The sequence below is a fragment of the Macrotis lagotis genome, chromosome 2 (assembly GCF_037893015.1).
Source record: "Macrotis lagotis isolate mMagLag1 chromosome 2, bilby.v1.9.chrom.fasta, whole genome shotgun sequence".
In the NCBI taxonomy this organism is placed as follows: Eukaryota; Metazoa; Chordata; class Mammalia; order Peramelemorphia; family Peramelidae; genus Macrotis; species Macrotis lagotis.
In genome coordinates, this window is record NC_133659.1 from 218,720,840 (window position 1) to 218,737,101 (window position 16,262).

Consider the following 16,262-nt stretch of genomic DNA (forward strand, 5'->3'; position numbering starts at 1 on the left):
ACCATGTTTCACGAGCCATGCTCGACAAAACCAGTGTCCCTGGCACTTAACACTTAATCTCAGTCATCTTGCTTTCTGCTCTGCTGCCTCCTTCCTCCATCCCCCCCCCCCCCCACACAAAGAACCCTTCCAACTTTTTCCTCTGGAGACAGTAATCAAATCAATAATATTGCTTCTGCTACTGGAAAAGATGTGACAACCCATTACCTTATGCCTTTTCTGAGAATCCTTGAGGTTTCCCAGACCCAAACTCTTCCGTGACTGACTCCACCAGTATTGTTTCCCCCAATTATACAATGGAAGTGCTATGAGGACAGTGACCTTCACACTTCTGTATTTGTATATCTAGTGCCTTAACATGATTTTCATTCATTCAATCATTCTTTCACATTGATGACATGTTCATTTCCAAGAATGTCTATCCCTGTCTTTCCCCAGAAATTTAATCATGATATAAAAAAAGTAAAAGAGGTGCAGCAGAAGCAACATATTCATAATATGACAGTGCATACAATATTCCATAGTCCCCCCCCCCCCATCTTTGCAAGGAGAGAAGCTAGGTGCATTTCTTAACTCTTCTTGACAATTATAATAAAACATCATTTGGTTTTGTTCTGTTTATTATAGTCATCAGGTAAATTGTTTTCCTAATTCTGTTTATTTCACTCTGCAACAGTTCATAATAGCTTTCCAAAGTTTTTACTGAATTTGGATTCAGAATGAGAGAAATCTCGTTATATTTTTTATTGAATTTTAGCTGTCCATTACATAAATCCTCTAAATTTCTCCCAAAAGATGAGAGTATCAGATTTCATGTTTGAAGGGACCTCAGAGATCAAATTTTCAGATGAGGAAACTGAGGCCCAGAGAGTGACCCAGGTAGAAAGGAAAAGAAGTAGGATTCAAATACAAGTTATGTGACTCCAAATCCAGATGTCACTGTTCTCCCTAAATCAATTGGAGAAGGCATTCCACTCAAATAGTGGAGGCTCACTCTGTAGTTAAGACTGTGTACATGATTGATTTGTACAGTAATCTGTTAAGATTAAGCATATATGTAGCAAACTGGATCATTAAAACAAAGAACTACTATTGATGTCTTACTGTGTCTTATTATTTCTATCATATAGATTTGACCAGGCACAAAAACAAAAATGGAGCAATTTCTGTGTGTACAAAATATGTATTAGTTGAGAGATCAAGAAAGACTTCATTAAGGAGGTAGTGATTGAGGTAAGTTAGGGATTCTAAGAATATATGAGTGAAGATGAATAAGGAGTAACTTCTAGTCATGGAGGTTGACTTGTGAGGAACAGAAAATTGGAGTGTGTGTGAGGAACAGAAAAAAAAGGAGGTAAGGTTTTTAAGAGAGGCTGGAGTCAAGTTAAAGAGGACTTTCCACAGCAGGAAAAAACTATGTTTGATCCCAGAAGTAAGAGGGGAGTTGAGTTGAACAAGGGAGTAACCTACTCAGATCTATACTTTAGGAATTTCATTTTGTTTTTGGTTTTTTTAATTAAATTAAATTAATTTATTTATTTTGCAAGGCAATAGGGTTAAAGTGACTTGCCCAAGGCCACACAGCTAGATAATTACTAAGTGTCTGAGGCCAGATTTGAACTCCAGTGTTCTATCCACTGTACCACCTAGCTGCCCCTAGGAATTTCATTTTGGCCAGTGTGTAAAGGATAGATTGGAGAGATGAGAAATCTGCAAGTTCACTACTCCAAGCAAGAGATGAAGAGGATCTGGAGCTGACCGTGTGAATAGAGAGAAAGGGAAAATGAGAGTTCTTGTGGAAGTAGAATTGACAAAACTTACTAACAGTGGAAATATAAAGTAAATAAATGGGAAAAGAGAATGTCAAAGATTGGATTAGATTTGAGTGAATTGAATCTGGTGTCCCTGAAACAGGAAAATTTGGAAGAGGGTAGATTTGGATAGGAAATTTCTATTTGAATGTATTACTTAGTTTAAGATATTAATGAAACATTCAGTTAAAACAAAGTCTAATAGGCAATTGGAGATGTAAAATTGGAAATTAAAAGACAAATTAGAGCTAGACATATATATTTAGGAATCATCTGTATATATCGATTACAATCTGATGAGGTCACCAGGTAATAAATCATTTTGAGAAAAGAAGGGTCTGGGAAAGAGCTTTAGGATATGAAAGTAAGTGGAAAGGGGGCAACTAAGTGGCCTAGTAAGTGACCTAGTGGATAGAGCACCAATGCTGGAATCAGGAGGACCTGAGTTCAAAGCTGGCCTCAGATACTTAATAATTGCTTGCCTGTGTGACCTTGGCCAAGTCACTTAACCCTACTGCCTTGCAAAAACCAAATAAGTACATTTTTAAAAAAAGAAATTAAGTGAAAGGATATGGGTGATCATTCTTCCAAGAAAATTGAGGGAAGAGTCAGATCTTGTATGATTTCACCACACAAACACCCTTCAGACAGGCAGCAGTAGTAGCCTGTGCTGATCCAAACATCTCCCTTAAGACCAGAGATTCAGGCCTTATCCTGAATGCCTTAGGAAGGAGAAGGCAGGAAAATAAACATGTATTAAGTGCTTACTGGATACCATACTGTGCTAAGCACTGGGGCTACAAAGAAAAGCAAAAATAGTCCCTGCCCTCAAGAAGCTGACAGTCAAATCAAGAAGACAATAATGCAAACAATTGGGTCCAGAAGACAATAAAGTTTAGGGAAAAAAGAAGCAGGATGTAAAAATCTAGGAGTCATCTGCATATAAGTGAACTCTGGGGAGGTGATAAAAACATTGAAGGTATAAAGAAAAAAAGGGAGCCTAGGTCAGAGGTTTGGGGAATCCTCAAAATGAGGTGGAAACGTGGCAGAGAAGACTGAGATGGAATGATCAGATAGGTAAAGTTTTGTGTGGATGAAATGGCAGAGACTGAAGTGGAGACTTCAGGTCGGATAATAAAACTATTGAGAAGCAATCAATCAAATGACAAGCATTTTCTTGCTATGTGCTAGTCATAAATTCTGGGGATACAAAAAAAATCAGAAATTTGAAAGAATGACCTAAGGAGCTGTGGATGACAAAAGCAAAGATGAGAGAAGATGGTATAAATGAATTTCATAGATTTTAAAATTTGGATTTTTTTTCCCAAGAATAGTCATCTACCCCTTAGTTAGAAGAGAAGCCATCTAATTGACAACCAAGCTGCATTCAAGACCGAATATTACCTGGGGAAATAAGAAAGGTATAGAAGTATTCTTGGCTGGAAGAAGGTACAAGAAAAATGAAATAAGGTTTCAAGTATTAGACAGGAAACTGGGATAAAGACAATCCAGAACACTGATTACAAGATCCTTAAGGAGGAAAGAAAATCATCCAGGACCCTGAGGAGGGGGTAGTCAACTAAAGAGTTCTTAGACCATTGAATCCTACTGGACTCTGAGTACAGATTAAAAGTAGAAGCCAGCAGAAGGAACCCAGGAAAACAAAATTAGGACCAGACAAAGCTTGACCACTCCATTAAAGAATATGGGAGATCGCAGTCCCTGATCCTTGTACCAAGTTATAATTTAGGAAATACGAATGGAAAAATAAATAAATACTGATGATAATTATGATGGAGTCAGCAATGTTTAAGACATAAATCCAGAAAACAATAATTCCATGTCATTAGTATGTAAAGCAAATCACAGATTTGCCATGCACTCTCCAGGATTTTATGAAAGAAATAACTTTTTTTCAAATAATTTTCACTTGAATTTTTAATATATTCTTGTCACTAACAATCACCACCTTTCATTAAACAAACAAAACTCTCATCATAAGAATTAACAATTCAGCACTTTTCTATTTTGGCCATGCTTCAAAAATGTATTTTTTCTATGTATTTTAGGTTCGTAACCTCTCTTCTAAAATGTGTCCTTTTTTTCCTTAGTTTTCTGGAATCCTGGTTATTTTGGTTTTGATTATGATTCTAAAGTCTTTCAAAATTAGGCTTTCATTGTTGTCTTTCTTTACAATGTTATTTTACAAATTGATCTCTTAGGTTTGCTCACTCTGTGACACTTCATAGAGGTCTCCCTAGTTTCCTCTGAAACTTTCTTTTATTACTTATGATGTAGTTATATTTTATATTCTACAACAATTTGCTTATCTATTTGCTTATCCAATAAGACAGTCCCTGAGTTTAACAGTCTCACCACTTTGAAAAGAGCTGATATATTTTTTACATATTTAGGTTCTTTTCCTCTGATTTCTTTGAGGTATTGCTCTAGTAGTGGGTCAAGGGGCAATAACTTTTGGGGCATAGTTCCAAATTGCTTTCTAGAATGCTTGAACCAGTTCATATTTACACCAAAAGTGTAGTCATGTGCCTATTTTTCAAAAGGCTGTCCCTATTTGTCATTATCCTTTTTTTTTCATCTTTGCCAGTCTGCTGGTTATGAAACCTATTTCTTTAATTACTATTTCTATAATTTTAGTGATAAAGAGATATAGATATATGGTTGTTGATAGCTTGGATTTCTTACATTTAAAATTGCCTATTCATCTTTTGACCACTTTTCTTGACACATGGCTCTTAGTTTTAAAGATTCTTATCAATTCCTCAATATATCTTGGGATTTGAGATTTTCATCAGAGAAATATGCTGCAAATTTTTTTCTTTTATGTTTCTCTTAATTTTAAATATATTGGTTTTGTTTGTACCAAACTTTTATATAATCAAAATTGTCCATTTTATCTTCTGTAATCTTTTCTATTGCTTGTTTAGTCATGAGAACTCTTCCATTGTGCATAGCTCTGAAAGGCAATTCTTCCTTGTTTTTCTAATTTCTTTATGATTTTACCAAAATTTACATTTACATCTCATATCCAAACATAATTTTTGTCATATTGCTAGCCAGTTTTACAATCTTTTTTTTGGCAAACAGTAAGGCCAAAGAAAAAATTAAATATGATCACATAAAATAACAGCTTAATACAAGAATGATAAAATCTTAACAAAATCCTTAAAATTTAGATCTGATCAGATAGATAACAATTATTCCATACCACAAATACCAGAACTTAATCAAAAGATTGGAATATTCAACATCTGTCTGCCTCACTCTCAGCTGTAAAATGGGGATAATACTTAACTTCAAGGGTTATTGGGAGGATCAGATAAGATACTGGCAATTAATAAATGTTTTTTCCTTTTCCCTTATTAATGCAGTAGGTCTCTAGAATCTGAGGTATAAGTATGGTCAAAAATTTTCTGGGCAATGATTTGGCAAAAATTCAGACAATGAAATTTGTCAATAATTGTGACCTTTTTCAAGTGTTCACAGGGGTGGTAAATGACAAAGCTTGACTTAAGATCCAAGAACAGCTGTGTGAGAACTGGTCTCTTAAGTAATTTCATCACCTTCATTGGTTTGAAAATTAAGGCACAATAAGTCGTCTATGCAAATAATACTGTTCATATAAATAGCATTTGGTTTGGATTTAATTTGTGTTATACAGGTGAGTCCCCTGCATTAGTGGAGGGAACTCTTGGAAAGTAAAGTCCTACTAATGTCACAACTTGTATTCTTAGAAGTACCTAGAACACTGAGAGGTTAAGTCCTGCTTTCTAGGCAGACTTTCTAGAGACAACAGTTTTCAAAGTGTGGTCATTATGTCTCCAAGTTTCTTTAAGAGATCCCTTCATAATACTAAGATATTTGGCTATTAAAGTACTCCTCCCTTTACCAACTACTTAGGTGAAGATTTATTTTCCACGAACTTCAAACAAATCAATATAATGTAACAGATAGAAAGTAAAAGCAGATGAGAATCCTGTCGTTTAATTAAACCAGATAATAAAGAGATTTGCTACATTGTGTAGAACATTGCCACTTTTTTTCAAACTATGGCTGGGAAAATACTTCTCATTTTAAAAGTTGCTATTTGTCAGTGTTTATTTTCGAATGGATTAAACATTTTAAAACTTAATTTCTAACATGGTGCATGTCAATATTACATCAAAAACTCTTTGGGGTCCTTGAGAATTTAAAGGAAAAAGTTAAAAATAAAAAAAAAGTTGGAGGACTCCTGCAACACAGCCCTCCCCCCCCAAAAAAACTACACGTAGCGGATTTTCTTTCAAAAGTTCCAGCTGGCATACAATCTAAGCCTCCCTGCAGCAAACACGTGGACAATGACCAGCCATTTATCCGAGTTGCCCGCAGGGATTATTGTAAAGACGTTTCCTTTGTATCCCCGCAGCAGTAATTTACTAACTCTGGCCAGACAGGCCCCGCAGATCTCCCAAATTAAGAATTAAGGCCGCCCACCCACGGGCACGCAGGAAGAACACAAAAGCTCGGATTAGCCGGCGTGGCCGCGAGGCATTGTGGGGCGGTCCGCAGGTTTTGCTCTTCCCGCATCTCACGAGAACTCCACCCCCGGCCGCTCCCCCGCTCGCCCGCTCGCTCTACTCCCTCCGCCGGCTCCATCTTGGGACCACCCAACCCCGTGTTTTTCAAACCCGCCAATGGCAGCGTTGCTTGGGCTCGAATGAGCCAATCGGAGCCCCGGGCCGCCGGGAAATTTAAATCGCGCCGGAGGGCCTCACGCGCCACAGCGCTTTCGGGGCCGAGCTGTCGTGGCTGCTGGAAGCCTGAGCGTGACGCAGCCGCACCTCCTCCCGCTTCCCCTTCGGGGTCCGGCCACCTCCAGCAACGTGAGTTGTCTCCCCCGGCGACAGCGCGGACCCGGCTCGCCGGAAACGGTTGGTTCCGGGGCCGCGGGAGGCCGGGGAGCGCCTGTTGCCGGCCGGGCCTCGCGGGGCAGGGCCCGGTCGGGGCGAGGGCCGCATGCGGGGGGCGGCGGCCTCGGACCCGGAGCCGCGGAGCCGCGCCGTGGAAGCCGGCCGGGGGCGGCCGAGCGTCCAACCGCCCCCACGCACGGGCCGCCGCCGCGGAGGGGCGTGGGAGCGCGCGGGGCTGCATTTGTGGGCAGGGATGAGGCGCGGCGGCGCCGCCGGAGTGGGCTCCCGCGGCCCGGCCCCCGCTCGACGTGTGGGACCCGTGAGGCCCCCCAGGCGGCCCCCCGCCCCCCGCCGGCCCGGGTCGCCCCGAGGAGGCGGGGGCCCGGGCCGCTCGCTGGCGGCCGGCGCGGGAATGGCGCCCGACGCTCCCCTTCCCTCCGCCGCCCGGCCTGCAGGTGAGCCGGGGCCCGGCCGGGCGTGGGCCCGGGGCCGAGAGCCCCGCCTGCCGGAAGGGAGCCCCGCGGCTCGCCTGCCCCCGCTGCTGCCCGCCGCCCGTAACCGGGGGTGGCGGGCCGGTGCCCACCCCGCGGCTGCGCCCACCCCGGCAGGAGAAGCGAACAGTGCCCCTTCCGCTCCTGGGTACCCTCCGAGCCGGGTGGTACGGTCTCGTTCAGCCTGCCCGCTGCGAGAACAGACTGGGCTTTGTCGGCAGCGCCTTGTTCTCGTGCGATTGTTGTGAAAAGCCGAGTGGCACCTAGCTTAAGAGGAAACAATTGTCGTAAAGCCTTTCTAGCATTCCACCATGTTAGGAGTTGAAGGAGATGAGGGTAGTATTTTTGAGGTAGAGGACACTTTAATGGACAGACTGGCCAGGTAAGGGCTGTCAGTTGATTAAGAACTATTAAGAGGATCCTGTGTGCTAGACAATGACCTAAATAAACTGTTTAAGAGATTATTGTCAGCTGGAATATTTCTTAGTTTAATGTTTTATAGTTTACCAATTATGCTATGGTTACTCTTAAATAATACACAGTTGTTTGATAAGCACCGACTATGTGCTAGGCATAGAAAATACAAGTACAAAAAACGAAAACATTTTATATACCTATAATATGCTACTTTTCGCAGGTCTGTTAGTACTGTTTTTTTTTTCCTGTGGTTGGAGATTATCATTACTGTTTAACACAATCAACTCACAGGGTTTTTTTTTAACAAAACATTGAAACTTTTTGTTTCCTACTCTTGTTTTTCTCCCAGTGTTGAACACAACCATGTCCACCAATGAAAATGCTAATTCAACAGCTGCCCGGCTTAATAGGTTTAAGAACAAAGGGAAAGACAGCACCGTGAGTAGCTTTAATCTTGTTAATTTTTTAGATAGTTCTGGGAAATGGGGGGGAGGGGTTACTGAAAAGAATACAGGGAATCTAAATTTGTCTTACAGATAACTTAAGTTGGTTATAAGACTTAAAAATCATCTCTGATTTTATTTTACTTAAGGAAATGAGACGCCGGCGTATTGAAGTGAATGTCGAACTGAGGAAAGCTAAAAAAGATGACCAGATGCTGAAAAGAAGAAATGTCAGCACTTTTCCTGATGATGCTACTTCTCCTTTGCAGGAAAATAGAAACAACCAGGTAAATTCTCTCCCTTAACAGTTTCCACACTAATTCTAGGTGCTTTTGTCTTTTGGGTGTCATAGGCAGCAGTTGGGTGGTATGGCCACCCACCTGGTCTATCTATAGTGTTCCCAGTCCTTTAAATAGCTAATCTTTAAGCGTTTTTAAAAAGCTCATATTGTTCTCTGTTATTTCCATTGACCTGCAAGCTTGGCCACAAAAGACCCTTATGAAATTAAAATATTTCTTATTACTTGTTTTCTATCTTTTGTACTCTTCTTTATGCCATCCAAAAGTTGTTAGATTGATGGTCATAATTTCCTCTTGAGTTCATTATTACTGTTCCATAGTATACATGTTTTATTGTAGTTAGGGCAAGCACCATGGAATAGACTTTGAAGTGAGCTACAACTAGTTGCATGTAATTATATAATATACACATGATGATCACAAAACCCTGGGGAAAAAATTTTAGTCATTTTGAGGAAAGCAGTATCTCAAAAATGGGAACAGACAAACATAATAGTGCAACCAGATTAAAATGTTAGCAAGCTGTGGCTAAGAGTGAATAAATAACATTGATTGAAAGAAGCCAATTCAGAATGGAAGAGACTCAATCTTTGATCAAGGCTGGTATAAAAAGATGATTCCCCAATAGTAAGTTCAGAAGAATGACCTCAGGAGAAGTTCAGAGTTTTAAAATAACAAGTTGGAATAAAATACAATTCACTGATAACTTTACTCTAGTTAAACATGGAAATTTGTGGTGTTGTGAATGGGTCTAGGAAGTTAAGAATGCATCTTAATTGTCTTTAATAGTTAAAAAACTGGAAAAATACTAGCTATTGTGAACAACTAAAAATAAATGGGTTAAAGATTTTTAAAAGGACACCATAGGTGTCACTAAATCAGTGTACCCATGTTTGAAATATAGGTAAGTATTAGTAATGTCATCTACAATCTTTTGGAATAACCTTGTTTAATCTTGATGAGCTTTTTTCCTTTGCGCTCATTTGACTATCTCTACTTTGATGGAAGTTAAATTGTTTTCTCTCTCTGAAGGGCTCTGCACTTTGGTCAGTTGAAGAAATTGTCAAAGGTATTAATAGTAGTAATCTGGAGGTTCAGCTTCAGGCTACCCAAGCTGCTAGGTAAGTCATTTTTGTTAGTGGGAGGAAAGAACTGAAAATTATTAATATCATTAAAATGTAATACTATCAAATCAAGTAATGTTGGTGAAGGTCTAATTTTGGATTCATTGTAAACCCTCGATCTCCTGAAGAGTTTTTTAGTTTTTATTGTCTGTTAGTAGATCGTGCTTTTTCTTTTATTTTAAAAAGTTTTAGAATCATAAACTGCATATGAGATTGTTTGTAATGCTTATTTTTTTCCCTACTTTTTAGGAAATTACTTTCTAGGGAAAAACAGCCTCCCATAGACCAAATAATTGAGGCTGGTATGATTCCAAAGCTTGTAGGCTTCTTGGGGAGGACAGATTGTAATCCTATTCAGTTTGAATCTGCTTGGGCACTCACTAATATTGCTTCTGGAACATCAGACCAAACCAAGGCTGTGGTGGATGGAGGGGCCATACCTGCGTTCATTGCCCTATTGGCCTCTCCCCAGGCTCACATCAGTGAACAGGCAGTGTGGGCTCTGGGAAACATTGCAGGTATGTAAATAATGGAACTGTTTTTGGTTTGGTTTATGTAACAGCAAACAGTATTTGGGTAGAACGATTGACAGTTTAAGCTTTAAAAAGTCCCTGAAACTATTAAAGAATTACTGTGACCTTGTTCAAAAAACAATCCATTTCCATCGTATATCAGATTGAAGGAGAATTTTCATGGTAGTTTAAAACCAACCAACCTTTAATGGATTTAAATGGGTTTTTTAAAAAACTAGATGATATTTTTGACATGATAACATGGACATTATAAATCAGTTATGAAGAAGACTTATTGGTCCTTCAGTTTTTAATTACTCCAGCAAGTGATAGTTGAAATTTGTTTTTTCCAGGTGATGGTTCAGCCTACAGAGACTTGGTTATCAAGTATGGTGCAATAGATCCTCTTTTAGCTCTGCTTGCAGTTCCGGATATATCTTCTTTAGCTGTAAGTAAGCCATTTTCTTTAGCTAATGAAGCATTATAATTCATCTAATTTTTCATTCTTTTGGTTTTGAAGTATTGTCCTGATTTCTCATAAATTCAATCTCCCTGAGGTTCTATTCTTTGGCTGAAGGATTTGGTCAGTTTTCTTATCTTTTTCCATCTGGCCAATTTTGCTTTTTAAAGCATTCTTCTCCTCCATAACTTTTTGAATTGCTTTGTCCATTTGACCTAAGCTGGTTTTTAGCATGCTATTTTCTTCAGCATTTTTTTGAATTTCCTTGACTAAGCTGCTGACTTCATTTTCATGTTTTTCCTGCATCTCTCTCATTTCTTTTCCCAGTTTTTCTTCTAACTTTCCCTCATTTGATTTTCAAAGTCTTTTTTGAGCTCTGTCATAGCCTGAGCCCAATTTCTGTTTTTCTTCTTGGAGTCTTTAGATGCAGGAGCTTGTGCTTCCTCATCTTCAGACTGAGTATTTTGATCCTTCTTGGGCTCATATACAAAATATTTCTCAATGGTGTTCCTCGTTTTTTCTCTGCTTGCTCATTTTCCCAGCCTAAGCCTGTTTTTGGGGTGCTTCCTGAGCTTTTGGGACAATCCCGCAAGGGATCTCGGTGTGTGAGGCTCTGTCTTCCCTCCTGGTCTGTGAATGACCTTATGTGTTCCCCTCTGCCACGGGCCTGAGGTGGGGATACTGGACCCTGCTGTTCTGTGGGGGGCCTAGACTGCAATCAAGGTCTGAATGTGGTCAGAGCCCCAGGGTCCTGTTCCAGGGGCAGAGCTCTGCAGTCTCTCTCTTTACTCCCCTCCCTAGGTTCAATGGGCTCATGCCCTGGGGGCTCTTGCTTGTTGCCTGGATCTGAGCTGTGTGCTCTGAGGGCTGGGCTTCATGTGCTTGCTCTGGCAGAGGTCCCCCGCTGTTTCCCCAATTTGTGCCCAGTGCTCCCCGGGGTGAAGGTCAGGAAATTACCCCACTGCTGTGAGCGCCCTGTGCTGCTCCCAGTGCCCTGGGCTGCCTCTGGGAGGCTGAAGTTCTTAAGAGCAGAGCCTTTCTGTTCTTTTCCAGGTTACCTTGAGTAGGGAGAACTGCTTCACTGGATCCCTCTGTGGGTTCTGTCTCTCAAATTTAGTTGAGTCCTTAGTTTCGAAGACTTAGGAGAGCACCTAAGACACATCCACTCTTGTTGCCATCTTGGCTCTGCCCCAGAAGCATTATAACTTTTTTGCAAGGCAAATGGGGTTAAGTGACTTACCCAAGGTCACACAGCTAGGTGATTAAGTGTCTGAGGCCTTATTTGAACTCGGGTACCTCCTGACTTCAGAGCCAGTGCTTTACTACATGTCACCATGTCACCTAACCGTTCCAAGCATTATAATTCTTAACCAGCTTTAACTTCCAAGTTTATTTTGTTTTGTCCCTGATCTTTCAAGTGTCATTATCTCCTTAATTTTCTGTTCACTTACTTGAGAATGGCTTTGCCTGTACCCCTATTTTGTTTTGAAGTCTTTGAAGTCTGATAGGTTATAGTCAAGTTGACAGTTTTATGAAGCCCATGAACTTCTCAGAACAAGGTTTTTAATGCATAAAATATCTAGAATTAGAAAGAAACTAATTTTAGAGAAATAAAAATGTGACAACCTTTAGGTCTCCCCCATTCATTTAGTCCAATTATTTTGTATGTATTAAGAGCTTAATTGTCTGAATTGGACTGATTTTCTTTTAGAAAGATTTTATTTATTTTGAGTTTTGCAATTTTCCCCCTATTCTTGCTTCTCTTCTCTTCCCCCCCCCCCCCCCAAGGTAGTCTGTTAGTCTTCTTTACATTGTTTCTATGGGTATACATTGATCTCAGTTGAATGTGATGGGAGAGAAAGCATATCTCAATTAAGGAAGAAAACTAAAGTATAAGAGATAGCAAAAGTATGTAAACTACTGGGTTTTTTTTCTTTCTGAAATTGAGGGTAATAGCATTTGGTCTTCAAACTCCACAACTCTCTCTGGATACAGATGTTCTCCATTGCAGATAGTTCAAAATTGTCCCTGATTGTTGACTGATAGAATGAGCAAATCCAAAGTTGATCTTCACCCCCATGTTGCAGTGAGCGTGTACAGTGTTTTTCTGGTTCTGCTCATTTCACTCGTCATCAGTTCATGCAAATTCTTCCAGGCTTCCCTGAATTCCCATCCCTCCTGGTTTCTAATAGAACAATAGTGTTCCATGACACATACCAGTTTGTTAAGCTGTTCGTTCCCCAATTGTAGGACATTCACTTATTTCCAGTTCTTTGCCACCATCAACAGGGCTGCTATGAATATTTTTGCATAAGTGATGTTTTTACCATTTTTCATCATCTCTTCAGGGTATGGACCGGACCCCCAGTAGTGGTATTTTTTATTTTTTTCAGTAGTGGTATTGCTGGATCAAAGGGTATGCACATGTTTGTTGCCCTTTGGGCATATGAATTGGACCAATTTTTAAATTTCTGTTTTCCTTTTTTCAGTGTGGTTACTTAAGAAATCTTACCTGGACACTCTCAAATCTTTGTCGGAACAAGAATCCTGCACCCCCAATAGAAGCTATTGAGCAAATTCTTCCTACCTTAGTTCGCCTTTTACATCATGATGATCCAGAAGTTTTGGCAGATACCTGTTGGGCAATTTCCTACCTCACAGATGGCTCAAATGACAGGATTGAAGTAGTTGTAAAAACTGGAGTTGTCCCACAGCTAGTGAAACTTTTAGGATCTGGTGAATTGCCTATAGTGGTAAGAATTTTATCTTTTGCATTACAGTGATTATACAGTGGAATGACAAATTAGCTTTCCATTGTTTACAGCTAAATTTGCTGGCATTTTCTCAAACTTGGATGTCTAATTTGTGCTGTTTATTTGCTTTATATTGTATAATTCAGTACATAATTTTAAATGTTTCAGATGTACATGCTGAAAAACATCACAAACTTAAATAAGGGGAATGTAAAGTTTCTCATGGTTCTATTGATAGTCATTGTTTTGATTTCATAAACTTCCTTTTTCCAGACTCCTTCCTTACGGGCTATAGGAAACATTGTCACTGGGACAGATGAACAAACTCAGATTGTAATAGATTCTGGAGCTCTTGCTGTTTTTCCTAGCCTGCTTACTCACCCCAAAACCAATATTCAAAAGGAGGCTGCATGGACCATGTCAAACATCACGGCTGGCCGCCAGGACCAAATACAGCAAGTTGTGAATCATGGACTAGTTCCTTACTTGGTTGGAATTCTGTCAAAGGTATCTAAATCTGAAGAAATGTTTGTATGTCCCATGTTAACTCTTGAGTGATAATTTTATATTGGTGAATCATTTTAGAAAGTATATTGTTAACCACTCAGTATAACTACATCAGTAATGAATTGACATTAACCCATCCTTTAATAGTATAAGTAGCAATTTAATATTTTTGTACGTTGAACAGGGAGACTTTAAATCGCAGAAAGAAGCTGTATGGGCTGTCACAAACTATACAAGTGGTGGAACAATTGAACAGATTGTATATCTTGTCCAAAATGGAATTCTGGAACCCTTAATCAACCTCTTATCTGCAAAAGACAGTAAAATTGTCCTGGTTATTTTGGATGCCATTTCAAATATTTTTCTGGTATGTTGTAGTTCACAATTTTACTGTTTGTGAATGCCAAGTTTGTATAATTGGTTTCAGCAAGTATAATTAATCTATGGTCTTTGGGATCCTAGGCTGCTGAAAAACTAAATGAAACTGAAAAACTGTGTATTCTAATTGAAGAATGTGGAGGACTAGACAGAATTGAAGCACTTCAGTCCCATGAAAATGAAACGGTATATAAGGCATCTTCAAACTTAATTGAAAAGTATTTCTCTGCAGAGGTGAGTATTAGGTGAAAAAGAAACCAGTTTATCAATTGAATAAATATTGCATGTTAATTTTTTAATGTGTTTAACATTAAATTAATGGGAGATCTAGTATTTCAGTGTGCTACACTCCTGGGAAGGAAACTATAGTTTATTTTAACTTAACTGTGACACTTCAGCTTGTAGCTAGCACTTGAACAGAAAGTCTTACTGATTCTAAAGATGGTTTGCTAGCTAGCATATCACACTGTTGTTTTCTTATTTATTTAACCAATATGCTAGAACCTCAAGAGTTTAACTCTTTTCATACAGAATTGATAGTGGTTTAAGAGTAACTCAGTCTTTCTCTGAACAGAATTTCATTATGTGGAAACAGAAGGTTGGATTTAGAATAGATTACTGAAATTGCCCTAACTCCTCTGGGTTCCTACTTGGTTTCTTCTGTTTTAATTATTTAGTGTATGGTTCAGTTGAGAAGAATTATGAGTTAAATATAAAATTAATTTTCTCTTTAAAATTACATAAATTAAAGAGAAGTGTGGGACAACTATGACCTTTTATCTTCCTATTGGTAGAGGTAACCTGGATAAGTTATAGATGCATATGTATGATAGGCATCCACAGTAGACTGGTTAAGGCTTCTTGTCTATAAACATTAAACACTTTTTTGTTATCACCTGCTTCTAGGAAGAAGATCAAAATGTTGTACCAGAATCTACCTCTGATGGCTATACCTTCCAGATTCAAGATGGCACACCTGGGACTTTTAACTTTTAGCTTTTCTCAGTCAAACCTAAGTTTTTGTATGCCTTATACTTGGTATAATTTTGTCTTACTGTCTCTCCACTAAGATCTTTTTTTGAATGTGACTTAATGTAGCACTAATGCATACTTGAACAGTTTGAACTGTGTACATACTGTATGAAACCTCTATCCTCAGTAGGGTTCTTATTTCTATGTGGAATTTCCTGTCTTGCAGTGTCCTGTAAATAAAAACTTAATTCCACACTTTGCCTTACCTCAGCCTGCCTAATTTATCATATTTTAAAATGGGTGCTATCTTTTAGTCCAAGAAAAGTGGAAGATTTCTATTCCAAATGGTGATTCTTTTCTAGGGATCTCTGATTTTTATATGCAGTTATTTACTCCATAAATGGAGTTTGTAACCTGAAGAATGTAGTTGATTTGACTGAAAATAAGAGTGATTTTTGTGGCTGGTCCATTCCAGACAACTTTAAAACCAGACTGTTTGTCTTCTAGCTCACAGCTATCATTATCCCTAGTCCTGGTTGACCACACTAACCCAACTTAATGTAGATATTAGAGGAGCCTGAATTTTATTCTTTAGTCTGTCAACTAAACATGATTTTAAACTTCAGTGGAAGATGTTTGTGTTTCTATTCTGATTATTGTACCTTAGTAAATAAACAATTTCTGATGTGAGAAACTTATCTGACATTCTAAACTTCATTTTTAACTTTTTCTTATCCCTAGATTTCCTTCCTTGTTATCTCATAATCTGTTAACACTCTTAGTTTAAACTGCTATCCTTTTGCCTCCATGTCATTCTTCAACCATCACTCTAGTACAAATAATCTTTTAACAAAGACTATAGAAGAGGCAACATAGTACAGTGAAAAGATTTATTTAGATTTGGGACTCTTGGCTTTCCTTTTGTTCTACCTGTGTGACTTTCAGACAAGTCACTTAAACTCTGCTGTGAGTTAATTCATCTATAAAATGAAGAAGTTGGAAAATCAATTCCAGGCCTCCCATTCAGCAAGTAAGACAGGTTAAAAGGCCCTCTTTGGGGAAGGGGAAAATCTTGAGTTTGTTTTCCTATTATATCAAATTATTGAACTCTTGAGTTATTAGGTAACTTGATCCTGATGTGTTTAGGTGGTGTGTGTTCCTCTACCCCTTAACCCTTGATAGCTA

General features: G+C 39.0%; 1 protein-coding gene across 3 annotated transcripts; it reads left to right on the plus strand.

Annotated features, from left to right (window-relative positions):
* Positions 1-6,485: 6,485 nt before the first annotated feature.
* Positions 6,486-15,342, plus strand: KPNA2 (karyopherin subunit alpha 2). Of its 3 annotated transcripts, none has more exons than XM_074224768.1 (11): positions 6,486-6,742; positions 7,979-8,067; positions 8,222-8,359; positions 9,404-9,492; positions 9,745-10,013; positions 10,361-10,455; positions 12,957-13,220; positions 13,494-13,727; positions 13,912-14,094; positions 14,190-14,339; positions 15,012-15,342. In XM_074224768.1, exons 1-11 carry the CDS (start codon positions 6,529-6,531, stop codon positions 15,099-15,101), a joined length of 1,815 nt encoding a protein of 604 aa, XP_074080869.1. In that variant the 5' UTR covers positions 6,486-6,528; the 3' UTR covers positions 15,102-15,342. The 3 variants fall into 3 exon arrangements, with proteins under 3 accessions (XP_074080869.1, XP_074080870.1, XP_074080868.1); XM_074224769.1 differs by having other exon boundaries at positions 6,486-6,694; XM_074224767.1 differs by lacking the exon at positions 6,486-6,742 and adding an exon at positions 6,841-7,176.
* The last annotated feature ends 920 nt before the right edge of the window (positions 15,343-16,262 follow it).